The 27,924-nt window shown below is 35.6% G+C and overlaps 2 protein-coding genes across 2 annotated transcripts; both read right to left on the reverse strand.

The window, feature by feature from the left end:
* LOC18600364 (DNA polymerase zeta catalytic subunit) lies at positions 229-18,421 on the reverse strand. Its single transcript, XM_018121548.1, has 29 exons — positions 18,181-18,421; positions 17,937-18,019; positions 17,614-17,680; positions 17,466-17,515; positions 17,242-17,354; positions 17,077-17,119; positions 16,457-16,525; positions 15,733-15,888; positions 15,426-15,597; positions 15,252-15,343; positions 14,762-15,163; positions 12,403-13,957; positions 11,899-12,126; positions 11,761-11,811; positions 11,339-11,688; positions 10,701-10,843; positions 9,883-10,474; positions 9,300-9,446; positions 8,805-9,080; positions 8,576-8,683; positions 7,957-8,162; positions 7,464-7,767; positions 6,492-7,106; positions 6,215-6,373; positions 4,740-5,614; positions 3,743-3,860; positions 3,207-3,559; positions 2,883-2,981; positions 229-2,356 (listed from the first exon to the last, which is right to left on the reverse strand). Exons 1-29 carry the CDS (start codon positions 18,290-18,292, stop codon positions 1,105-1,107), a joined length of 8,790 nt encoding a protein of 2,929 aa, XP_017977037.1. The 5' UTR covers positions 18,293-18,421; the 3' UTR covers positions 229-1,104.
* LOC18600367 (probable linoleate 9S-lipoxygenase 5) lies at positions 19,265-23,442 on the reverse strand. Its single transcript, XM_018122268.1, has 9 exons — positions 23,163-23,442; positions 22,176-22,456; positions 21,843-22,083; positions 21,472-21,759; positions 21,214-21,299; positions 21,004-21,111; positions 20,628-20,932; positions 20,287-20,550; positions 19,265-20,195 (listed from the first exon to the last, which is right to left on the reverse strand). The coding sequence occupies exons 1-9, from the start codon at positions 23,362-23,364 to the stop codon at positions 19,439-19,441; spliced, it is 2,532 nt and encodes an 843-aa protein (XP_017977757.1). The 5' UTR covers positions 23,365-23,442; the 3' UTR covers positions 19,265-19,438.

The following is a 27,924-nucleotide window of genomic DNA, read 5'->3' on the forward strand; positions in this document are numbered from 1 at the left end:
CTATTTGAAATTATGTTGGACATATTTTCACGACTACCTAGAAAGGCTCTTTGCAGGTTCAGGTGTGTGTCAAAAGGAATTGCCGAAGTAGACGAGAACCTTCTTTTTTGTATACCTGATCATGAGGGTTGAAGAATCAGCTACTTCACCTGAGTTGTTGCTGCAAATCTATCTCCATTCTGCCTTGTCACCGCAATCTTATATGTGTTGTCACTAGAAAACCACATCTATGATCGCAACCCAAGCAAGCAAGAATTCATGGAGCTCAGCTGCCTAAGGGCTCCGACCTCAGTTCAGGTCCCCACGTACTGTTGGTTTCGGTTGCCTGAGTACCTGGTTGTTCGATGTTTCTATCGCAATACCAATTTCGAAAACATCGACAATTTGGAGATTGGGTGTGAGATCTTAACCATAAGTAACTATGGCACGAACAATTCGATTGCTGCTCGTGTTCTGCGTGGAGGATCTTGGAAGAACAGTGCCCTCATATCATCACATGGATGGGATTCCAGTATTGGTTAATGGATCACTACTGCATTGGAAGACTGATGGTGAAGATGAACAAATCATGTCATTCGATTTGGAAGTTGAGAAGTTCTGGAACCTGCCAGGCCCCTCCATGTGTCAAAAAGGAGCCCTGAAGCACTCAACCTGACAGAATTAAGGCACGAGCTTTGGCTGAATCATTATGACTATGGTAACCCGCATGTTATTGACATGCGGATTCTGAAAGATTTTGAGAAGTTCACATGGGTTAAGGCATAAATAGCATTGATTTCAGTCCAATTAATACCTCCAATGGTGAAGAGGAGGAAACCCATATGTATCTGTTAGTACCTAAACAAAAAATATAAATTTGCAGCATATTTGAACTTTTCAAATTGTATATAATCTTAGTCTAGCTTTTAACACTATTAACTTAGCTTGTTTATGTGGTATTTGATCAATAATATTTACATGGTTATGAAATAAATATTTTTTAACAATTATACACAGACAGTTCGACAAATATAAATATTTTTTGATTAAATTAAAAGCATAAAAATACAATTTTTATGGGGATTGCTATGGAAAGAGAAAAGGAAAATTGTCACAGCTTTGAGCTTATCTTTCAATAACACGCCTACTGTTTCTAAATTCACTAGGATCATCACTGCCTATACTATATTCATGAGATCTTCCACGGCGCCTATTTTCAAATACTCCATATTGCCTAGGTCCCTTGAATTTCTGCATGTTGTTATCCTTTCTCTGCCTCCTATAGTCATCCTCTCGAAGCCTCCCTTTATCACCTCGAGACCCTCGATATGATTTATCGAAATGATCACCGGGATAGTTCCTTCCATCATCCATCTTGGTGTTGGACCAAGATCGTGAATCTTTCCTGAAGTTATAATCACCAGGGTGGCGAACATTATTTCCTCTTCTGCCAGATCCTGTTTTACTCCCTCTTGACCCATTTCTCCTGGAATGTGGACCTTCTAAATCAGAGAAGGAACCACCTTCAAAATTGGAACTTCCTCCTCTCTGAAAATTGCCTCGACCATAACTCCGTTTCTCCTGTCTCCTCCCTTTAGATCTAAAATTGCCAAAACCATCATCACCATCGGAATCCAAATCAAGGTCTTCGTCTGAGCCAAAGCTTAAGTCCTTTGATGCACCTCTACCTCTATGCTTTGAGTCAGCTACATGACTCGATTTCCATTTAGGATGAACTGAAAGCTCTTCATCGGAATCAAAATCTAGCTCATCATCTTCAGAACCTGATAAAGCTACATTTTTATGCATGTGCTTAGATGACTTACTATGAGAAGGAAACCTTGTCCCTCGACGAGCAGGAGAACTATTATTAGAGCCCTTGATATCTTCTGGTTCAGAAAACACCTCATTGTCAGAGTAAGAAGCTTTCTGCCTTGGATTATTTCGATGAGTGTCTATCTCATAACTGTCAATGTCATCTTCATCATCGAAATCATCAAAACCCATTCCATGTTTGCTGCTATCTATGTCTGAATACTTTCTTTCATGAACCCTTGAGGATCGGCCAGCTGTATCAAAATCATCTTCAAGCCCTCTAAACTTCCCTCCATGGGTCTGGTTGTCCAAAGGAGAAGCTTCACTCATTACTGGAGAATCTGCATACTCAAAGGCAGCAACATCTGCCCCGTCTGATTCATCATCATCAAAGTCAAAATTCCAGGCATTAGAGACCTCTGGTCTGTGGGCAACCTTCTCCAACCTTGTTCTTGGACCAGGTTGCATTTCTTGTACTTTACTCTCCAAAAACGCATCAGGTGGACGCTTGCAATCACAATGAAAACATGCCATATTTCTCCTATAATTTAAGAAATTGCACCTGCCATAGCACATAACAACAAGAAGCAAACAGTTCAACATATTAAACTAGTACAGAGGAAGAGATGCATTCTAGAGTTTATACTTGATAAGAAGTAGGAGTCATCATCCTCGTTTAGAAGAGGATCACTGAGAACATAAAGTCAATAAATCAAGCCTATCAACTTATTATAAATGCTCATAACCAACCCAACCCAACCCACCACACTCTTTTTTTCATTTTTTGCAAGAAAAGAGAGAAGGAAAGAAAAAGATACACAAAAAATAAAATAAACCAGACATGAAAAATGTCCAGATCAATAGTTGCAATCATATTTTCTAGCACAAGTTTTCCTTTTAGTAAACAGTTGATAATGGAAACCTCCGGCATTTACACTCATGAAGCTAGCACATGTGTCGAACCAAATTGTGAAAAGCTAAATCTAGGATTTAAACAGAACAAATCATATACAGTAAATGAACTTCGAATCAAGTGATTTTACATTAAAACCTAAGCAGAATGTGCAAGGGAAAAAAATTTAACTTACTCGGGGCATTCCCATTCCCCAGGAAGCAGCTGTCTCTTAGGCCGCTTAGCATCACACTGTAGACAGACTGTATTCTTTGCAAAATTCATGAAATCGCACCTGAGACCAACATCCCATGATTTCAGAGTTCAGAGATTAAAATATGTTTAAGTTTTAAGTTTAACATGAAGCATCATAAATAAGGCTCAGAACATGCTTTTGTACAACTACAACAGCATTCCATGATATGGACAGGATGCATCTCAATCAATATTGTTGCAAAGATTACAAAGTCTCAAGAAAGAATTCCACGTGAAACTTATAACTCTTACAGAGCTCACATACTTGGGACAAAGCCAATCCCCCTTTTTCATCTCAATGTCATCACGCCCAACTCGTTTCTTCGGAGGAGGTGGAGGTTGCTTCACTTTTGGTGGAGGCTTCTTTATCACTGGAGGGGGAAGATTTGGGTCTATAGGAACAGCACTCAACTTTACAACCTCATGAAGCAACTTACGAACAACATTCTTTACAGACTTCTGTTTAATAACAGACTCATTGATGACTGACCCATTCATAGAATGAAAACCATAGGTCAATAGGACACGCATAACATCAATAGTTCGTGCCTCATCCTCTTTGTTTGTTAAAAGATATGCTCTCTCGCAAGAATTCCTCAAACTGCAGGAACTACAAACCTGATACACAAATAATTGGTCACTATTAAATTATTTTTTTTTTAAAAAAAAAGCAAAGCAAAATTGACATATGAAGATGAACATAAACACATGAATAATTAAAGGGCCAAAAACAAAAGAAGCAAGAACAGCAGAAGTTTTGTTAGATATGTTAAACATAAGAGTAAAGAAATTAAGACTTACATCTCCTTCATCGAGGTGAACATGTTTCCTCAAGAGTTTTGCAGAGAACACCACCTTCTTGTCTGCACTTGGGCATCCAAAACCAACCAAATTTTGGACATCCTGTCTTGACAATGACCTGAAATTAACTTTCTATTTGAGCAAAGCCAAGTCAAGTAGCATTAATCAAAATGAATATTCCAAATAACTCCTTGAATAAACATTTTTCTCAGATAATTTAATTAATTAATTCCTCCAAAGAAGCAGAAGACTGCTACAGAGGGAACAAACTGCCTGAGAAAAGGCAGAGAAGTCAGGAAACAAATAAGAAATGAACAACTAAAAAAACTACAATAGGGCAAAAACAAAATCAGCAACATTCTTTATACAGAATTTTCATAGTGATTCCCCGTCCTTGGCATAAGCAACAATTACTCATAGAATCAGCAAATCCTAAACAGCAATTCATTCAGTAAACATTTTACCAAGACCAAACCCTAGAAAAGTCCACTGTGAACTTCAAACACCATATCTCAATTTCTGAAGAAACAAAGGACAAGAAAGCCAAAGTTCAAGTCAAAATTTGGCAATTATCTCTATTTCCCATTATAATCAAGCTCTTGATTATTTATAAAACCAATCACTACCATTATGGTCCACTTACACATCAATAATCATTCTTAACAAAAATGGTTAACAAAAACTAAATGATCTCCAAATTCACAGCATCAAATCTGAAAGCAAATGAATTTCCTTGCGATTCATTTGCAACACAGGGTTGAAAATTAATTAATTAATTAATAATAATAAACAGCATTCCATACACAATCCAATCACTTATACCATCAATCTTCCAACCAAACTTAAATCCTAATATATTCAAGGCAAGAAGACTAAATCCATCTCTATGCAACAAATTATAAATTAAACTAACTAAACCAATCTATTTCAAATTCAAATACGATGCCAATCATTAGAAACCAAACGCAAAATGAGAAAAAAAAACCAATATACAAACCTCAATATATCAAACCGGTCCTTCCCAAAATTAAGACAAGCAGTTTGCACAGTCCTGAAGTCTTTAAAATCAATTCCAGCATTATCCTTAACTTCCTCAACAACATTACTCAAGTCAAATCCCAACTCTTCCACCATCTTTCCCTCATCTCTCCTTTTATGATCAAAGTAATTCTGCTGCACTAATCTCTCCATCAACTCTATCCACTCCGGCCATGGGTGCACCAACTCCACCTCATTGCCCTTCTGCCTCTCCAACTCGCCCAACTCAGCCACTGGATCAGTACAAAAAACACTGGAGTTAGCCTCATTTTTAGCGGTTTCACCTTCTGAGCATTCCTTGTTCTCCACATGCTTCGATTCCCTCCAAGCACGAATCCGCCGGAGGGCATCCCCGTTTCGTGACTCGGTTAACTCGGGCGAGTCAGACAAAGTAAAGTCAGTAGTACTGGCATCATTTTTGGCAATTCCAGATTCTGGGCTTTGTTCTTTGGGTTGAAATTGCTGTTGGGTTGCTTGAGCTTCCTTTTTTGATTGGCGCCAAGCTCGGATACGTTGGAGGGTGTCGTCGTACTGGACCGATTGTTGTTGTCTCTGTCTTTCAATTTGATCAATTTGGTCAAAAACGAAGCTCATGCGAGCCGAGAGAGAGGTTGGTTTCGGTGGGTCTTGAGTGGTGGAGACCGCCGGCTGCGGTGAAGCAGAAGAGAAGGGCTTTGATTTAGTGGTGGTGAAAATTGGAGAGGGAGAAAAGTTGTTGAGTTTTAGGGGGATTTTGGAAGAGAGAGAAAGGCGTTTCAGGAGAAGGAGAGTGAATGGAGATTGTGCCATTTTTTTTTTCCGTCGGGGTTCAAAGAGAGTTAGGGAAGAGTTAAACTAAAACCCTCCATGGATGAACAAGAACAAGAGCGCCATAGGAAGGTTAAACCCTTGCAGACAAAGGATTCCAAGAAGTGAATATTGGGCCGGCATTAGCCCAATTTAGGGCCCAGATTGCAAGAGACTTGTTTACATTAAAATTATTGGGCTAATAGAAGGCTCAGCCCAAAAGAAAGCTTTATAATTATTTGTACCGTTATTTAGATTTTATTCATATTTACGCATGATCTCACAAAAAAGTTATGAAATTTAAATGTATTACTACTCCCTAAGACTTGAGCATATATTTTTATTATTCTAAGATAAAGGAATATATACTTTTATTGCAAGATCAAAGCCCGTTAACTATTACTCAGACATTTAAACGACTTAGTTAAACTTTCATGATCACAACACAGATTAACAAATTTATTATTATTATTTTTACTATTGTTATTATTTATTAAGAGCTATAAAATGTTTAAAATTTTTGAAAACTGTACAACAACAATAAACAAACACAAATTACATACATTACAAAACATAAATTTGAATCTATAAAACACAAACTATCCTTCCTATTTCTTGTGTGAAGAAATGTGTTTAAAACCACTCCACCATACATTTCGGGTACAAGCCTTTATCGGTGGCAACGGCAGAAAGACCCTGTAGTTCCTTCTGAACTTTACGTCTCTCGTAGAAGACCGAGCACGCAAGTGAATTGCACTTCACCCCACTCTCCACAAGCCAGTCCCCTCCCCCACAGTGCCGACATATCTGCTCGAAGAATCCATAACCATGGTAAAGCAATACAAGCATCAATGACTATTACTAATTCAATATGAGAAATGTTTACCGAACTGATATGAGACTAAAAAGAGATCGCATTACTCACAGCGACAAGGTGTTGCATCTCTCTCTCTGATTTTGAAGTCCTCCCAACAATAGCTGTTGCAGCTGCAGTTTCGTTTTCTGAACATTTACCACATAGATGGGCTGATGCTTGGACCAGGTCACCGCAGAGTATACAGTGTTTTGAAAGATAATAATAATCAATTCTAGTCCGCTGTGGATTTAGAGCATGTACACCGCATTTACCAAAAGCTTCCCTGGCTAGGCGCGGCATTTCTGAGAACCACCGGTTCAAGTCAGCACCAACTAGCCCAAATACCCTCTGCAGTGCTGGGATTATCTGTTTGTTGATGTAGTACAAATCATTTAATCTGTATGGGGAATTAATAGCTAAAAGTTCCAATGGATCCACCACCATGTCAACCAGGCGAGCCCCAGGCTCTCCATGGATTACAACATAGGGTACTCGCTCTGCATAGCGTGGTTCTGCCCTCAGATCTGCTCTCATCGCTTTAGTTGCCACAATTGCTGCTGGTGGGAGTGAACCTACTTTTGTACTGTATGTTCCTAAGCGAACTTCTTTTGCAAAAACAAAATCCTGAAGAGACACCCTGCCAGACAAAATCCTTGTCCATTGACGATGCAAATATGCTTTAACCTATATGAAACAAAACAAAATGGATTACAACAAAAGCTAAATTTCATCATCTATGATTAAAGAATTTGCCAATCTCTTAATGCAAACTATGATGGCATTTACGGTGATGCGGCAACAAAGATCAAGAATTCATGGCAATTTAATATCGTGGGGGCTCTTTCTATATTTTATCAGGCCCTTAAATATGGTAATTTTTCTATAAATTGCAACATATCAGGTGGCACTTATGTTAAAGCCTAGTTTCTTCCTTCACAGTTCTTCACTAAACCACTTTGTTAAATATTTACAAAAGGCCAATGGCTTCCAGGTGAATTATCAGCTTAGACAAGTCACACATAAATAAGAGAACTTAAATACCTTTGGTATATCCTGATGTTCAAAAAAGAGTCTTAGTGACTGTTCCATTGTCTTGGCAACAGCACCACAAGTATCCCTGCGAACTGTCTCAATGCCTTTAGCATCAAAAACAGGTTTGACTTGGTCAGGGCTCTCATAACTATAGCCAACATAGCGCTTCTTAGTAAGGAGAAAACATGGGTGATAGACTTTCTCCATCTTCAACGTAACTGGATTTGGGTTCATTGCAGTTATTGCAGATGCAATCTCATGTCCTATTTTGAATGATTCTTTAACTGTGCGCCCCTTAAGGAGGACAAACATGCTGCAATAAAGAAAGTCTTTTAGTCTGGCCATACGCTAAATGCATATGAGGGACTAAACAATCCAGTATTATCTTTAACATGCATACGAGGCACCATTCATTGTAAACCAAATGTTACACCACATGCATCACTAAACCTGTTTGACTTACATTTTCATCCCTAATGCAGTAACAGGTTTGACTACATACCTATCAGTGTCACCATATATAACATTAGCCCTCCATTTTTCATGTGCATTTACATAAGAAATAGCTTTTTCAAGTGTACTACGACCACATTGAACAATACTGTCCGCAAGCTCAGCACAAGGCATGCGACCACTAAACCCAGCAGCAGTATAGCCATACGTTACATTTGCTATCAGCTTCAGAGCAAGCTGTCTTGCATTGAATATCTGAAAGAAACATTAATCATAGTAAACTATCATATTTATTAATCAGCACACATAAAGTACATTATCCATGGAATAACAACAAAGAATGTCAAATGTTAATTTATCCAGGCAGAGAATAGTTTATTTCACATTTTACAGTCAGTACTTCAAGTAATATACTGAAAGAGGCAATCATTTAGAATCCACGACAGCATACAACTAATTTTGACTCAGCCTTGGTTTAAAACTAGTGTACATAGACAAAAGGGAAGATGAAAAAAGAAGAGGAAAAGTAATGATCTGAGTTAAGCAAGTTTGTTCACTGCACCATATCTTTAGCAGCAGGGTGTCCAAGAATATGTCTAAAATAATTAGCCTGATTTTACTTTAGAGTAAAACTATGAAGAAACCAAAATTCTTGGGAACAAACATACCCTCTGAAGAACTTGCTGTGAAGGAGTCAACTTCTTCATTGCTTGTTTCACCATTATTCGAGTTGATAAAATTTCCTCCAGTAATCTAGGCAGCACTCCTTTGCGTACCTATAGAACAACAAAAGTGGACATCACAGGATGCAGCATCCTTTTCTTCTTTTTTATTTCTTATTTTCCAAAATAAAAGAAAACTTATACAGTAGAGAAGAGGAACTTCTAAAATAATTACCTTTGAAGGCACATACATAACACCATTTGGAGTAAGCAGCACTTGATCTTTTAGATTCCGCAAAACATTTGGATCTGGTGCATATGAACTAACCCCAAGGGTATTTACTTTAGAATTTGCAATTTTTCCAAGGCATGTGCAAAAGCAAAGGTTGTAAGCAATTATCATGGATGGATAAAGAGACTGAAAGTCCAACACAACAACTGGATCTGCATAGAAACCAGATTCAGGTTCCATCACAAGAGGCAAACACTCCATTGCAGGTTGAGAAGCAACCTGTATAAGAGAAAAACTGAAATAGTCAATCACAACAGTTAATAGCACAAAATACATAGTATAGATGATGACAAAGAAAAAGACGAAGAAGCACAGGAAGCACAACTCATGATCAGAAAGCCACCAAAATGAAAACAAAGACAAATATCATCAGCAACTGGAAAGTTAGTAAGGAAAAATGAGATGCAATCATACTGAAAAGACTGAGTCAGCACTAACCTGTTGGTTTCCAGGAGAAATAGCAAGATAATTCTGTGTATGTGCCAACCTCAGAAACATGGATTCAACACGAAACTGTGAACCTCGAGAGAGGACAGAAAAGAAGTCGATGCCAAAAACACGAGCAAGTTCTGATGTTCGATTTATCTGCAAAAGCCAACATTATCACAATATAAAACAGAATGGGTGAGTGAAAATAAAAAGAGAATAAGGACTATAAAATTCAAACAAAACTATTTCTAGCTACTTTCTCCCAAAATAGATGTATATAAAAAAATTGTTTTGCCAACAGGTATCATTGAAGAAAACTTAAGGTACAAATTAGATATCTTTTCATTAGCCCTCTGCAGTAACTATAGGGATATATACAAAGTCAATCTCCTTCCATGAAGAACCGTGTAGAACTCACAAATTTCAAACAGATTGACCAAGACAAAGGCAATAATGACAAGTGACAACAATCGAAAGAATAACAGTCATTTCTGGACAAAAAAGTAGCCAATAGTTATAGATAGGAGACAATCAAATTTGACCCAACTAGCATTCTGAATGCAGTGTTGTGAAAAAGCATTCCTTAACATACCATATCCAGTTTATTCATTATCTGCAGATTCAGCTTTGCTCTTTCAACCACGTATTCAACACATCTGTACCTTGCCTGTGCAGGACCGCTTGAAAACCATTTTGTCAATACTTTATAAGGAATTGATGGAATTTTTTGCCTCAAAACAGATTCAGCTACAGCTTCAACTGTATACATGTTAAGTTTAACCTCACCACGCATTAACCGCCAGACATTGAGGACAATTCTACCACCAACATGGACACCACTGGCATGAGTTCGGCCCCATTCATCCTCTATTATTGCATCTTCCATCACAATAGAATCAGCAATCAATGGCTTAGACAGCAGTTCTTCCTGTGAACCCTTTTGAGAAATATTAGTTTCTTCAGCTTTTATCTTGGTTTCAGATGGTGTCCTTGATATTTTGTTAAGCAATCCTATACCAAGATATGCAGCTCTTTCAGCTAGAAAACCAAGAGAACCACCTTGCACATCCCAACCCATTAAAATATCAGGATCAAGAGAACATAAAATCTTCATAAACTGACCAAATAAGTGCTTCTCCTCAGAGAAAACAAAAACCTTAAGCCCAAATATTCCATCAAGATTCCTGCACATATATCAAGAGGACTAAGAAAAGCAAAAAGGATGGACACTTGTTATGTGAACAAGATAGCACAAAAAGTTTTTGGTGAAAGTGATTTTGGCATAAAAATTGGAAGCTGATTAAACCTAAATACATAAAAGAATAGAATGATTTCAGAAACAAATTATAGAATATCAAGGGCTGCAAAATTAACCAATCAAAGTGAAATTAAATCAAAAGACTACCACACCTCTGATAGAATCCAGTTTTACTATACAACAGCACATGAACTTCAGTTTCAGAATCATTGTCATTCTGAATTGCTAGAGCTACAACATTGACAGCGTCGAATCGAGGATCAGGTCGAAGGTCTCCTCTAGATTCTGTGTGAACCTGTCAGCAGGTGTTGCAGTCTTTTCAGAGATCAAACTCAAAAATTTTATTAACCAAGATACCATAATCAAGAATTTCCATCTGTAAATAAATGTGTAGTTCGAAGAAACAGTAAGCAGCAACATCTCAAGCTTATCTTAATGGCAGTAAAGTTAATGCTTCTCTAAAGCTCAGACTACATATAGACTTTTCTAGGATAGTCTAAAGGGTTCAATGTCAATATCTTATGCTTATTGGAAACATAAAGGAGTTCAAACGTGCATAATGTAAAATTGTAGAACTTCAATAGGTTGCTATTGAGAATATTTTGATCATGAAATGATGCTTAGGATCTTTTGTCAAGAAACCATCTAAAAATTCTACAAGAAAGGGCACAAAAAGGTCACAAGCTGTGTTTATAAAGTTAAATGAGAGACCAAACTTTATAAAGCAATTTTAAAGAAATAAAATCAATTATAAGAGATAGTGCAACAATGAATATGCCACGGCTGATACCTCCAAGCTTAACAATGTAAGCTGTTGCCCAGCACCAACACTTGCAGGATCACGAAATCCTATTTGACTTAGTGGAGTGGGCCTGGATTTTCCATCTGGGCCTGATATCTGAGACATATCCTGTGAGCCATCAGCACATGCATTGACTGTCCTAATATTTTCCTCACTTTGACAGGGTGTTCTCGACTCATTACTGCAAGACTTCACTTCTGAACCAAGGACCATATTCTTCTCTGGATGCCCTTGTTCCAACATTGATGTCATGTGATATTTAGAACTAGATTTGGTCAAAGCCTCATTACAATTAACAGGAGAAGAGTTTTCTGAAGCAATCAGACACTCGGTAGAGCCTGAAAAAGGTTCTAGCAGTTAATAGGGGTTCTACATCTTGTCTTTCTACAGAAGAAAGCTATAAACCCTACCTGTTAAAGATGGAGACTCTGCTGATACTGCATTACTCTGTCTATGACTTCCTAGAAATTCAGAACTAACAGTTACGATAAGAAATTGATAACGGTAGGAAATGAATAGGCAGCTGTTTCAACAAATCTAGCTGATACCTTCTTCATCACATGACAGCCACCTATATACAGAATCTGGAGAAGGGGGTGAAGATACAGGCGTTAACAGGTACAAGAAAGAGCCATCATTTTGATAGTGAATAGGGACTCCCAACGCAGCTTCCTGATGAAAATTAGAGTTGTTATTTCCTAGGCACTTGTTTTGAACTTCCTTCTCTTCTTCGCACCCCCTTGAGAAAAATGGGAGAACCTCATCCAAAGCTCTCCCTTTAAGAAAACAAATACAAGTTGGTCAACCATGAAGCCAAGCAGTTGTAGTAACTAATAGATTTTTGTAAGAACCTCAGTGAATTGCAACAAATTTAATAGAATTTTCACTAACAAATTCACAGATGAAACCAAATTGCCAAGAATTCCATACAATTTACTCTGACCAATACAAGCTGCCCAGCCAGTGACTTATTGACAATGATCTTGACCAATAAACTATAACCAAATAAAGAAATGTGAAGTCACATGATATTAGAGAAATACAAAATTCACCTGATGTTCCTTGACAATTTTCCTCATTAAAAAGAGAAGGAGAATGTTGGGTAGTAGGTAAATGTGTAACATTTTCAGTTGCTCCATCATTCCAATCTGCCGTTGGGGGTTTCTTGCAGAAGGTCATGCCAATCAACTCCACAGGTTTTGCCTCCACATCAACAACCAAGCCAGTAATGCAACCCTGTTTTCCACCACCACAATCTTCATTCTGTGGATAACTTTTGTCAGTCGTTGCATCTATGCCCACAGGTTTGTCAGCAGATAAGGAAATTTCACCTTCATAATAAGTTTCGTGGATGTAACCATCCATCCCAAGCATTTTATGCGTACGTGGAGAAGCTGACAAACACCAAGAACCATTAGTGTCTGTTTGCTGTAATCTCTCATCAGGAGAATCTATTTCCTTGTGGGCTTTGGAAGTGTGGGCATCAGAATTTCGGGATTCTGCAGAAGTTACTCGAAAGTCAAACTCTTTACCCTTATAAGTTTCACAGTGACCAATAGAAATTGCAGAGTCATGCTTCTTGGGGTAAAAGTTCAACGCTAACTTCTTCCCCATTTGTTCAGGATGGCCTGTGTTAGCCTGTGCTGGATTAGAAATGCCAGACAATTGGGGTAGAGTACAATACACCGAATCAGAATGGGTAGGCTTGAAACCAACAGCTTCAGGAAATTCCTTTTGTTCATTGGCAAGTGATGGACTATGGTTGAGAGATCCAGGGCCCTTCTTGTCAAGCTCATTATGTGACCCATGAAAATTCAATTGTTTTGGGCAAAAGAAACTATCTTTTCCCTTTTCCATCTTCAAATGAACATTTTCACTCCTAACAGACCCACAATCAGCAGGTTCAATTCGGCGGCTTCGCTTTCTTCTCATCAAGTCCCGCACAGTGCATTCAACCAATATACCTGCTTCTTGTTTATCATCACTGGCATGTGCATTTTTATTTAAAGGGTCAGAAGCTTTTCCCAAATCATTTTCAGCTGAAAAACTTGTGCCTAAACATTCTTTAATTTCATCAGCACATGCTTCAGTTATGTTGAAACTGACACTATCAGAGTTATCCTTCCCCTTCCCAGTCACAGAAAGAGGTAAAGAACCCCATAAAAGTTTTTTTCTTTTGCGCTTGGTACTAAATGTTTTACTGGTATCCTGGGAGGACCTCTTCAATTCAGTTTTCATGTCTGCTTTTGATGAATTTGCAACTGATCCTGCAGAAGGTGATAGACCTAGATCATCACTGGAACCATCTGTTTGGGGAATATGTTTGCCGGATGAGATTTGAATATGATCATAAGAATGAGAATTTCTTTCCTTCAGACCATCAAATTCAATTAAATCCCCAACCGAATCAAGAATATCCTGACATTCTTTCTGTGACTCACTCTCATAATCGATACTGGCTTTCTCTAGCACCTTATCAATGGTTGTTGCAGGCAACAAAGGAGTCAATATAGTCTCACGAACAAGTTCATCATCTGAGTTTATATCATCAGCAGCATGAGAATTGGCAAGCCATGCTAACAGCCCCAAAGCTTCGGTATCTGTAGCCTGTAAAAGCATGAATTAATAAATATAAACTGATGGTTTAAGTAGAAGAAACAGGAGCCTAAGCAGTTTCAAGGAACTTCAATAGCCCATACAGTTAATCATAGCCCCCATTAATCCACCAAAGTTTATCGTTCACAATTCACAACTATAAATCCAGTAATGAGAAATGGACAGAAATTGTCCTCAGTATTAGTACATAGAACCAACCCCATTATGAAAAAAATGCTTGCATATCAAATGCCTGGAAATAACTACATTTTTTGATACACACAATCCCCAAGAACTTAATCAAGCTTGCAGATCATATAACAACTTAATAACCTAAAAGTAATCCACTTGGGAAGAAAAATTATTAAATGCCTGATCTAAAAGATAGTATTAATGTTTTATTAAGCTAATTAAAAGGAAAGATAAAAATGCATTCTAAAGCACCATTCAATACCTTTTCAGATGAGGTACAAAATTCTGCCAACCATTATATATTACTATGCACTGAAATTTGCCCACTCAGAAAATAAAAATTATATTACACAGAAAAATGAAAACAGGTAGTATGTGATGCTTCTATAGAGAGAAAATGAAAAATCAAGGTGAGCCAACCATGCATTCAATGGCTGCTTCTATAACCCAACAAGAAAGAGCTGCTAATGGCCCAAAAAATTCACATGGTCAATACTTATAAAACGCATGGGAATATAAATGGCCAATAAATGAGATCACCACCCAAGTGTAAAGAAACACTAGCATTCAGGAAGACAAACACACTAAATATATAAAAATTACTTTTGGGTCAGAGGTTATTACTGTTTGTGATGATAGTATTTCACCAACAGACAAAAGTTCAGGACAAACATCTTTTTTTTCAGATGAGGCAGCATTCATCTCTTTTTCACATGGCTTACAATGTTGTGACAGAGACCCAAGCAGGCTTTGTTCTTTCGAGCAACTCAGAGCTTGTGGAACAGTATGATTCAAATTGATATGTGTAGGTCCAACCAAATTTTCTTCATTGGCCGAAGGTATGACTGACTGTTCAAATCCCAATTCATTGTGAGACAAAGTTTCTTCAACTTTGCTGCACAATTTCATTAGTTCGTCCTCAAATCCAACACCAAGTGAGAGAGCTTTCAAAACATCTTCTGAAAGTGGCCTGTCAGGGTAAGAAGGTAGAGCCATCTCATGCATCCCTGTCCTCTCACACTCTTCCTGTAACACCAACTATAGAGTTTAACAAAGGAACAGAATATTTCACCTGATTCATGTAGAACAGCTTATAGGTAGGAAAAGACCAAACCTCCCAAATTGGAATAAGAGACTGAACCATTTTCACATCGGAACAGGTTTGGGATAGAGATGTATATATTTTGAATTGCTGGTTAAGAATGTCTGAAAAGTAAAAGTAATGAACAATTTTAGATACAAAATGAAGAGTATATACAGCAATCATGTGAAGCAAAGCCATACAAACCATCTAGGGTGGCATCTCCCTCAAGTTCACATAAACTTTGACGTTTAACATGGCAAATGTCTTGATCTGATGACACATCAAGTTCAGCTGAAACGTGCCACATCCATTCACCTGGAATCGTGGAAGATATCCAAACTGGCGAATTTATGCACACATCACGACTTGAATCTGCCTAATTGCAGTTTCCACATCATAAAAGAGAATAAGATTTAAACATGAAAAGAAATTCATGCCTTTATGAAGCATCTGACATCAAAGGGGGGAAAGGGGGGGGGGGGGGGGGGGAGGAGAGAAAGACAGAAGAGACCTGAAAACCAGCAGCCTTCAAGGTCAAGTCATCCATCTTCTGCCCATGTTGGCCACAATTATTAATTTTTCTGGGATGGGAAAGATCAGGTATTGGATTACGAAACTTCATCCTTGATAAATGAAGATGACCCATCCCGTACAAGTTATAATCAACCTACAAGGGAGACCTTAGATCTAGAAAACATTATCAAAAAGAAGGGCAGTTGGAGGTAATTTGAGTATGTTTAAATATCCCAAGGAGAGAATAGTTTGTATGAAGCATTTAAGGAAAGAATAAGATTATTTTCAAGATCAATAAAAATGCCATAACAACCATTCAGCAATCAGCACAATAGTTGCATTTCTGTCTAGCCATTTGATGAGATATAGAAAACTATATGTAAGTCTACCTGGCTATACTATAAAGAGCATTAACCAATTTGACCATAAAATGCAACATAACTCCTACAAGCCAACTATTAAGCATGGGAAGAAGCAAGGTAAAGAGATATAGACGATTTGCAAATGAAAAACAAAATAGAAATAAAACACCATCTATACAATAATATTAACACACATTTGTGCAGTAACATGTGAATGCCAAAATCTTTGAAGCAATAGTACAAAATCATATACTTATTGCTGCTATTTTAACGAATCCACTATCACAAAGCACTGTCTGTGATTCAGATATGAGAGCAGTATTGATAAGTCATTAATCTAGTAAAAACCCATGTACTTACAAGAAACTGAAGAATAAACGGAATGTGCGATTCATGAGGCTGCAAACTTTTATCCAGAACAGCACCTGCCTGAAAAACAACAGCATTACCAGCATACATCATTCAGAATATGCACATGCATACATATATACCTGTGAGAATGTGCACATGGCGAAACAAAATGATAATGTAAACATTTTAGACAGAAAGTATAAAGTTAAATCTCTAGACCAAAACCAACAATGTCCAAGGGCTTCCTGTTATCTGATCTGAGCCTACATTGTAAAGCATATGCAGAAAGTGACAATCAAGTGCTATTTCTATATTTCTAATTGCCATGTCTCCTAGGGAACAATTAGTAATTGTTTCTTTAAAAATCTCTAAATATGCACAAAATGCTCAGGAATAGGTATGCCAAACATAACAGACCACTTCCTCTGACAAATATCATCTACAGCATAGATCTCAGATCAGAAGGTAAAAACCAATGTAGCATACATTCAAGAGAAAAAATAATAACAATGATGGTGATTATGTGGACAAAAGGTCCAAAACATAAATCGATGAAGGAAAACCAAATATAAAATCCATGAATGATAGCAATGTTCAACAAAAGTTGAACACCGTTAACAAGACCATACCAAAAGAAGATTGGCTGCACGAGAGACATCATGTGGATAGTAGCTTAGATCATGTCAAGGTCCTCAGCAGCATTCTCTTAATCTATTTTATGAATACAAAAAAGTTCTTTGTTTCAAAAGAAACAGGAAAAAGAACAACTATAAGAAAGTATAATATTTGGATACAGATAAATCTTCACAAATAGCTCCTCAGATGAACGATAACCATAAAACTTCTTTGCTCGTACAAGGCTGCAACCATGCACATGCTGCCGTTTTGAACCAGCACCAACTTTAAGCTACAAGTACAAGTCAAAACAAATTCACACCATATTTGCTGAATCAGCAATGTCACAGTGCCACAAGCACAAATCAATAATCAGAACTCCACCAAATTTAACCAAAAATACCTTCAAGGCTTTTTCTAAGGCAAGTGCTAAGGCATCTGCGCATGCGTGGTCTGTGATAAAATTGACAAAGAATACAGTTTACTTCAAATATTACCCTTACAATTGCCAAAAGAAAAGATTAAAACATCATTGCAAACATGCTCAGTACCTTCTTGGTGTGTATGAGAGCCCTGAGGTAATATATCCACCAATGGAACATATAAATAAGGCAAGGCCTACAAGAAACAAAATGCAACGATTGAGCACTCATAAACAAGAAAGAATCATACTTAACCAAACTTACAAATAACAAATATTTCGAGCATTTCTTAGTTAACAGTACATTGCAATTGCAATTGCTTAACAAATACATAGCCATCTCGAAATACAAAACAAATAACAGCTAGATCATCCTCAAAGTAAGCCAATTCTCTTAACTAGTAACCAAATCCAAGCAAATAATTAACAGAGCGAAGAGAGCAGAAATCTTACTCTATGAATATGCAAACAAGTCTTCTGACCAGCCGGTGTGGAACCATAAATTCTTATAACCGGAACTTCATTCACTCTTTCACCTTCAAAATTTCAAACAATTGAATTTAATAATAAACTCAAAATTCATAAACATTTCGGCTTTACTACAACTAAAGAGTAGCTAATCAAACGTTTCAGAATTTACTCGACAATAAAGAGACTATTAAAAAACCGAAAAAAAAATAAAAAAAAGAAGTCGTACCTTGAAAGCTACTATAGCAAGTATCGTAGCCGGAGATGGGCCGTGCCATGTAATGATCGATGGACACGATTCGAACGCTGAAAACGTTCGAATCCGGCTGCGAATTCGACATTTGAATTTCTTTTTATTCACAAAAAAACCGAAATTCAGATCAAGATTGAAAGATTTCTTTTCTTTTTCCTTTTCTGAATTTCTTTTCCGCAGGATTTGAATAGAGAAGTTGCAGTGGAATAAAATTTTTTTACTTGGCGCCAGTTTTTCTTTTGTGGGGGGTTTTATAGAACAGGAGAAACTTTCATTAGCTTCTCGGGTACTGCAACGAATTAGATTCAAGTCCTTGTACTTTCACTAATTTACACTTTGACCTTATATTTTAAAATTATGAAATTCTGAATTTTTCTTGTGTAATGTCGTACTCTTTCCATCTCTAAACATTTGTTTTTTTATTATTTTATAAAAATTAAATAAAATTTTTTTATTTTATATATTTTATATTAAAATTTGAAATTTTTTTATAATAAATAAATATCATACTATAAAAAATTGTGAAAAATGAACAAAAAATGAAAAAAAAAGAGACAAAGAAATATATTTGTACCCTATAACTTTTCTCTTTGTGAAAAATGGGTTTTGGATTTTTGTTCTTTCCGATTTTGTCACTATGTATAAAGTCTAAAGTATCTCTCAAAACATTAGAATTGTAAGAGATCTAAATGCTCATTAATAACATTTAGCTTGCTTAAACATTTAATTTATCAATGTTATTGATTAATGATGGATTTAATTAAGCATAACTAAATTTCAAATTAATAAAAGTCCACTTAGAAAGATTGACACACGCACAAAACTTACAATAATCATAAATCATAACCTCATTAAATAAATACACATTTACTCATTGAATAGTGACGGAGAAAAGAGGTACAGTAAAATCTTTGTTTTTCAAAAATTTTAAATTTTTAAAATATGTTTTTATTTTAAAAATTTTTAATTTTATCTTTATAAATATTAAATTATTTTAAAAATATTATCTTTATTTCAATTGTAAAATCTTGACTCTACCAATATTATTAAAGAAAACATATTGGACTCACAATGGAAATTTTATTGATGTATTGCAATAATAGCAACCTTTATTTTCTTTTAGGACAAGGAGAGCTATAAACTAGAATCTATGGATACCACCAGTTTTACCATTTGGGCTAAGCCCAAGTAGCAATACCAATATTGATTTTCATAGATTTTGCGCAGAAGCTCTTTAGATTGAGACACTGTTGGGAATTCCCTTGCCAGTAAGTCCACTTTCACTGGTAGGGAACAGTAGAGTGTATGGCACATTGACTGGACCAGAACGATTCTTCAATGTCTTGTCATGATTCATCTGAATAATCCTTTGCTCAATCTGTGAAAGCTTGTTTCCGAAATCATTGAAAGCTTTCAATGGTGCTGCATCAGTTGTCCATTTATCAGGGTCGCTTCTTTGTCCGAGGTACACCTCGTCTGGAGAATGCTTGGACAGGATTTCTATCAGGGAAACGCCGAGGAGAGTCATCAGCTGGGAAGTAACTATTTTCAGGAAAACCCTTTCGAAGTTGGTTTCGAGCTCAGCATATTCAGGACTGCCTTTTTCAGGCATGAACATACGGCTGATGGTAGGGCGGTTTGGAAGGTAGCCCGCGTAAGGGTATTGCCCAAAGTTGACAGCTGCATGGAGAGCAGAAGCAACCCATATTATAATGGTGCAGGAATGAATCAGCTCTTCGAGAGTCTGCATGCTAGGCCACCATGGCTCATCTTTCTTGTCACCATGACCTCTCTCTCGAAGTTCTTTCCACCAGGCTTGAAGTTCAGGGTCTTGTTGAACCATTGCATCAGACTTGTAGTAGAAGGAGCAATAGTCTCTGACCCATTTTTCAATTGCAAACCAGATCTCTAGCCCGTCAACAGCATAAGGATAGTCTTTTATCAGTAGGCGAAGACCACGTGGTGAGTTCTTGTCATCAACAGCAATTCCTCTGGATAGAGAAGCATGGAAATTAAGCTATCAGTCCACTAAAAATCGATGAACCTTTCATTTTTTGCCACTTTGGAGCTATAAGATTTTACCTTTTCTTGAGATCAACGGGGAGAGCCTGCTCAAGAAAATTCCAACTCTTGTAAATTGCAGATGACATCTCCATGGCATATTTTCCAGGGAAAACCGTCAACTCTAGAATACCATTTGCATTAATCAAAGTTTGCCTAGCCAATGCATTTATATTCATTGTGTCACGGAAATGAGGTTGGAGAAGCTTATAAATTGGATGAACCACGCTTAGCTGCCTGTTTGTTGCAATCACAAATGGCTCAATCACTGCATGAGTGTTCAACCTGTGACCAAAACCCGAAGGCATTAAAAACCCCTCTGTTCAAATTAAAAACTCACCCTTCATTGACAGATTCCATACCAGTGGCTTATAAGCTGATGATAACCAGAGTCATTCACAGCCACATAAGCTTTAGCCAATTGCCATATGCTACCCTCAACTCCCTCTTCCGCCGGCTTGTACACTTTGCTGACACAACCATATATATCAGCCTCTGGATGTGGATAACTTAATTCGATTGCTAATGGCTTCAAAGTCCCATCAGCAGTCAAAAAGAGCAGTGTCCTGGATGCATAAGTTTTTGTAGTGGTAGTGTTTATCCTCCTCAGGTATGGCATCAACGAATCATGATGATCCAATATGAATAGCTTGTTGCCCATTAATGCCTGTGAATCAAACCCCCTTTCAGTTTCATGGTTTATGGTGTAATAAAAAAATCAGATGTGAAGCATATTACCTGTTCTATAGTGTATCCACCCAGGTTACACTCTATGTGTTCTTTCCTTATGAGACTGTTTTGGTTACCGTATATTTTAGGATCTAGCTTGCTTTTTGGAGGAAATTCCTGCAAATCGATTCAGGGTCGGTTACAAAACTTCTTCACCATTGAGAAAAGACAGGAAAATTAGAAAGAAAATGACTCTAAAGTTTTCAGGCTTAAGCTTACTTCAAGACGACGAATAACGACGGGGTTCACTCCAGCAAGCATTTCTCTAGCGAATTCTGCATCTGTTCGCCATGCACTTGTACTGTCTGCTCATTGATTGAAATTGCAAAGTAAATAACTGGCTAGGCAAAATAGTATTGCTAAATAATTATGCACATCTCTTTAACTATTTATGACTTGACAGATGATTTTATCAAATCTAATGTGCAACGAAATGGAGATATGAAGCATTCAAATAAGTTACTATACATTCTATACCTTGAATAACTTGAGGCACAGGATAATCAAGTAGTTCCTTTAGCTTCTCGTTGGGGATCAGGCTTCTGATGTTACCTCCATAGAGTACTCTCAGAACTTCATTAAAAGAGTCGAACTCTTTTGGTGGATTGCCACAAAGAGCTTCGAAAATTGGAAAGATATTTTGAGGTAAGGCACTGAGTCCATTGCCGACGAAGTCTAACAACTTCACGTGACCAAATTTCTCATCTCTCGGAACATAAATGAACAAGCTCTTTGGGAGTGGCAGCCTGCTCTCGCAACTCTTATCTGGTAAGAAACGGAAACATTATCAGATCATACTCAAGATAAAGAAAACACCCCATAACTCATCCGAAATGTAAATCTCTAACCTGTTTTGGTCGGCGGTCTGCCTGTTCTTCCCCTACGGGGATAAGGATACTCGAGACTCCCTCCAAGAGTCTGGCGTTGATAATCTTGACCCTTATCAGGATCCCCCAAATCATTGTACAAAGCATAGTCATAGACGCGGTCCCATTCTTTGAGCTCTCCTTCACCATTTCCTCTCAAGACCTTTAGCTCTTCCTCTCTGTACTTACGAAGTGGTCCTGGCATTTCATTCGGAAGATACGTCTGCACAAATATAATATCAAAAACACTTTATATGTCACTCTATCTGATGGAAACATTAGTAACGCAATCTTGATCACTGCAGAATTACTTGCCTTGTTAGCAAAGAAAACGCGATCGCTTTGGTATTTTTCGTCAGGGTAGACCCAAGAGTTACAAACAAAGTGGATTGGACCTCGACCAGGAACATCGTCGAGTGTGACGGTCTTGAGGTAGAATTCACCATGGTGAGCATTTCGTACTAAGATAGCTCCCGGTGTGCCGAAGTCCTCATCCCAAGCAAAGCTAACGGTGAACTTACAGTCCCCTAACACTGGTGTAAAATTCCAGTTCTGTAAATAAGCCGGGGCTCCCATCTTTCCTCCCAACATATTTGCTTCAAATTAAGGCACATCGGCAAAATATGTCAAAAGCACTCTCAAAAACATAATATGATTGATTAATAACAATGATTATATAAATATAGATTTCAGTTTATTGTATGAATCAGTGCAACATTACAGTTAAATTAACAAAATTAAATTACAATACAGTTAGGATGTTGTTAAATTTATAATATTTATAAACTTGATTTTCTCTTAAATTATTGAGAATCTCTATTAGGTTAAATTTCTATTTGATTTTGACCGATAAAAAAAGCTATTCATAATTTGATTTAATAACAGAGTAATGTTTTCTTTTTTTTTTTTTTTTTTTGTTGAGTTAAAAAATAAAAAACATTTTGGGATGGAAGCAAGTAATTGAATATTTTTATCCAAATTATTTTTTGTCCCATTAGTATAAATTAAATTACATTATATTAAAACTTTCATATTACTAGAAAAACTTGCAAGTTTTATTATTTTTATTTGAAATAATTAAGATAAAATAATATGAAATCTCATGCGATTATATGCTAAATTAGGTCTATAATATGTACATTATATATATATTATGAATTTAAGCATTTGCCTAAATTAAACATATGTACAAAAAGAAATAGAAAGAAAGTTAAAGAATATATATATATAAGCATTTAATTTAAGCAATGCTTATGCTTTGCATTTTAATATATATATTATCAAGGAGGGAAATGAGCTTACTAGGGTCAGTCTTGTCAGCACTAACGAGTCGCAGGGATACCCTTTGGCCTAACATTTCAAGAATGGTATCAGAAGGGCCAGATTGGAAGTCATTTAAGTCATTGTAGTCCAAAAGGTTCTTCTTCACTACAACAACAGAGCCTTGAATCTTCTTCTGCTTGCCAGCATTGTTCAATGCCATTGGGCCAATTCCAAAATTCATCGTTTGGTTCTTTGGCTAGGGCAACCAGTATGAAGGATGATATGGAAAGTGTATGAATGCTGTATTCGTGGGGTTGTTGGTTTTATAAAGAAGAAGTGTGGGGTATTTATAGAGAAAGATTGGTGCGTATGTTGTTTTCATTCTTTTTTTTTTTTCAATTCAAAAAGTTTACGTATTTTTCTTTTATAAAAAAAATGCACATACAATTATAGATGGAGTTAAGGTGGTGATAGCCATCATCTCTTAATTTTTAATTTTTTTATATTATATATATAAAACTTGAGATATATAATATAATTATTCTTATAATTACTTTTTGATCACCTGTTATGTAAAATCTTAGATCCGTCACTACATATGATGAAATTCAAAAAATTATGCTTGATGTGAATTTATCTTATTCTTCTCATCTCATAATTTTGTTTTAAATTTTGAATTCGAAACTTATAACAAAAATTCTTTTAAGATTATTGCATCATTGACCATATTTTTTTGAATATAATAAAAATCAAAATTGGAGTTGGACCACTTTTATTTTTATCTTTCCAAAGTTTATTTTTTTTGGATAATTCTTTTTTCTGCCCATAACGCAACAAAGTTTTGATTTTTTGGAAAGGAAAAATCATAAATTTTGTGTTTGTGTTCACATAAAATGTTGGACCATTTTATTTTTGTCTGTTATATATATATATATATATAATTAATTATAGGTTACACAACATACATAAAGATAGGGGAGAGGTAATTCATATATTAAAACAAAAAAGTAAATGCCCTGTGAATTTTTTGTCCCTAACCCTTCAAATGAAGAAGTTTGGCACCAATTTGGATTCCAATATTTTTCAGTATTTATTACTAAAAAATTTAGAGCAAAAATGGGCCCAAAAAAATTCATGTTGCAAAAGGGTATAATATTCAATTTCCCCTATTTTCTTTACTGTAATTAAGTTACACAGTGAAAGACATAAAATATTAAAATGAAATCATGTCATAAATTTTATATTACTAGTAAATTAGTGTTAATTTAAAATTTTGGACCGTTATTTTTTTGGTTAAGTCAAAAGAATAAATCTGTCCTATTGCCAATATGTTATTGTACAGTGCTAAGCTTTTGTCAGGCTACAAGCATATTTTACCCAAATCAAACTTTTTTTGTCAATGAAAGTCTTTTGCCATACAAGTTAAAAATTTGTTATGATATTTTGACGTTGAAAAAATAAAAACATACATTTTAAAAAAATAAAATTATACTAATAAATTAAATAAATAAAAAATCCGTCTAAACAATCATAATAAAATATTGGACTGTTATTTGTTTATTTTAAATTTATAATTAAGTTATATAACCAAAGATATGATTTTTTTCAAATAAAGGCAAAAGTTATATATCTATAAATATAGCGAAGAGATAGCAATAAATTGGGGAAAGCCTACACGTGTAGTCTGTGAATCATATAATAAAGAACAAAACTAACCCAACACTATTTACGTGAGGATGATGGGGATGTTTCTCTTCACATTTTCGAGCATTTATTATTGTGGATCTCTTTTTTTTTATCACCACACCATTTGTTATTTTATCATTTCAATCATAATTAATTATCTTTAAGATTTTTCTTTTATATTTATTTAAACTCATTCTAACTTAATAGACGATTGGATTGCCTCAAAAAAAAAAATAGACGATTGGATTACCTTATTTTTATCATAAATTAAGTTATTCAATGAAAAATTATTCAATGCTCACATAAAATATTAGATCCTTTTTTTATTTATATCATAAATTAAATTACACAACGAAAGATAAACATATTTCTGAAAGAATGACAGGATTGGATCAACCTGTGTGTAATTGTGAATCAAAGAACAAAACCCAATTTAGATGAGATGCTTGGGAACCAGCTTGGGTTTTCTCCAAACCTTCAACATTTTTGAGGACATGGCAGAGAGCCTCGTGATGCTTGTGTTCTCTTTTAAAAAAAATTAAAATTAAAATTTTAAAAAACAAAAAAATTTATTAAAATTTTAAAGTCGCCTCTGGTGGGAGCCCCTCCCATTTCTGATCGGTGTGGAAGGGAGGATAATTTTTGCATGGCATGGAGAATTTCTAACTTTTGCATGGCATGAAGAATTTCTAACTTTTGCATGGCATGTGAAATTGGTTTTATTTTCAAGACTAACAATTGAGGGTGACTCCTCTTGGTAGTGTGAAGGAGGCCTGCTTAATTTCTAGCAAATAATACACTTGAAGTCAAGTGCGTTGCACATTCAATCTGTCCATATGTATAAGTCCGTGACTTGAATTATTATTGAATTCAATTTTTTGGACGTGTAATGAGAAATCAAGATATCAAGATGAGGGGATAAATGGTATATATTGAATAAAATTGATTAGATTTTTTTGAATATTTTCAAAAAGTTAATTAATGTTTTTGTAAAATTTTTAATTAAAATAGATTACAGATGTTTCAGACGTGATGATATACCATTTATCCCGTAATAGATCCAACTTTTTGCATGACGTATGAAATCAAATTAACTTCCAAGACTTAACAATTGACAGCGACTCCTCTTGGTAGTGTTAGGACTTAATTACTACCACAAATTTCTCCCAAAATTTTGCCCTTATTATCAATTAGTCGGTTGTCAAGTGTGTTGCACCGTTGAATCTGTCCATATATATATATAAATTCACGAGTATTGCATTGGGAGTGATTTGCCTCTAATTTTACCTTTTCCATGAAACTTTTTGGGATTAAGGGAGGTTTAGTTATGATAGTCTTGCATAAATATGCAACGAAAGCTTAATGACATTGTCTTTCATTTTACTTTTTTTTTTTGAAAGGTGAAGTTTTATTGAGCTAGCCTTCAACGTGCCATTTCAAGTCTTTAGTCTTAATTGCCTAAAAGACTCTTGATGGCATAATAGTTGCCTAGGCTAGATGGAACCTGTACACCTGTATCAAAAAGAATCTGCCCAAAAAGAAATTGGCAGCATAGCACCATGAACAAGAAAAGGTGCCAGAATACAAAAATCGCCCTAATTCTATTCGATTGCAAATAACAAAACCCCCCAACCCAACAAGCAAGGAAAAACTCTCACAGCTAGGATCTTATCATGTGAAGTCAACCTTTCTCGTGCCACCAGAAGTTACATAGTAAAAGAATCACTTAAGAAACATGGGAGAAGATCATTCAAAACAAAAGTAGCACCAATCATCAGATTGAAAAGCCTTAAAACGAAGACTTAGTGGCAACAAACAGCAAGAGGACCAAAAAGAAGATCCAACGGATAGCAGAGTCCAAACAATCGAATTCAAGAGACCCTTGATCCAAAAGCAGCCTGGTAATTCGCAGAACAGAAACAAAAACCCCAAGGGATCGTATCATCAACGAAAACCCCTTCTTGGTAGCATTAACCACAGTATCTTAGACAAGCCAACCCAGACAGCATCGGATTCATCACAGGTTCAGCGTAAGAGCTTCCGAAACACATCCCCATTCCCCGCCATACCAACACACCCTGAAGAACATGACTCAAGCAACGAAGTCCTTTGTAAAGCTTAAGCAAGGGAGAGTCAACGCACCATCCAAAAGGAGGACACAAGAACCCATCAACTCGTAGAAAAAATCTGCAAAAGACTAGCAGAAGAACCACCCAAAGAAAAGAAGGCCCCCAACCCTAAAAAAGGAAAATCCCCCCTCCTCGAAAATCCCCCCATCCCAAAGCATCCATGACAAAATCCCTCACTTAAAAAAGGAGAATCCTTTAAGAAAACATCCAAGCAACCAAAAAAATTACACCCAGGGGCGGAGCTAGCCAAATTTTATTAGTGGGGTCAAACACAGTTGAATAAGAGTTAAAAATTTTAAAAAGCTAATATGTTAAATTCAATCAACAATAAAAATATTGATAATAGAAATATGAAACTAAATATAAAACTATAACTTGTAAAATATAAATAGTTAAAAACAATATATAAGATTAATAAATTTTTTTATATAATCATAATTATTTAAATACTATATATTCAAGAGAATTTTACTTTAACTAAATATAAAATGTAAAACATATAAAAAATATATATTCAAGTTAATTTCTTCTTACATAATTAGGATTAATAAAAAAAATGATAAGTTGATGAAATTTTAAGTAACAATGTAATATTATAATTTATATTTGAGAACTATATAATATTTTAATTTTTAAAGATTAAAATCATAGAAAATAAAATTTTTGTAACATAAAAAAGAAGAACATGGCAATTAGAAGGTAGATACCACATATTACATAATAAAAAGGAAAGAAAAAGAATATGGTTAATGGTTTGTAGAAATTTAGAAAAAAAATATTTATAAAAACTTATAACATATGAACAAATAGAATAAAAATGAAAACAATAAACAAATGTAAATAAAAATAATAATATAAATTAAAAAATTTAAAGTTGAGTGAGATAAGTGAAATCATTTTATTAATTTTTTATTTTACATTAATTATAAAAAAATATTATTTTGAGGGAGCTAGTAATAGAATATTATTAAAAAATTAAAAATTTT

This window comes from Theobroma cacao, chromosome 5 (genome assembly GCF_000208745.1).
Source record: "Theobroma cacao cultivar B97-61/B2 chromosome 5, Criollo_cocoa_genome_V2, whole genome shotgun sequence".
NCBI classification, from domain to species: Eukaryota; Viridiplantae; Streptophyta; class Magnoliopsida; order Malvales; family Malvaceae; genus Theobroma; species Theobroma cacao.

Excerpts from the sequence above, each read along its gene's own strand:
- LOC18600364 (XM_018121548.1), bottom strand. The coding sequence starts at position 18,292 with ATGTCGAATTCGCAGCCGGATTCGAACGTTTTCAGCGTTCGAATCGTG. Across the intron at positions 11,812-11,898 it reads GCTGTCATGTGATGAAGAAG|GAAGTCATAGACAGAGTAAT; the intron begins GTATCAGCTAGA and ends CTGAATTTCTAG. Across the intron at positions 2,982-3,206 it reads GGGGATTGGCTTTGTCCCAA|GTGCGATTTCATGAATTTTG; the intron begins GTATGTGAGCTC and ends TGTTGGTCTCAG.
- LOC18600367 (XM_018122268.1), bottom strand. The coding sequence starts at position 23,364 with ATGAATTTTGGAATTGGCCCAATGGCATTGAACAATGCTGGCAAGCAG. Across the intron at positions 20,933-21,003 it reads GTGGATACACTATAGAACAG|GCATTAATGGGCAACAAGCT; the intron begins GTAATATGCTTC and ends TTTGATTCACAG. Across the intron at positions 20,196-20,286 it reads CCCGTTGATCTCAAGAAAAG|AGGAATTGCTGTTGATGACA; the intron begins GTAAAATCTTAT and ends TTCTCTATCCAG.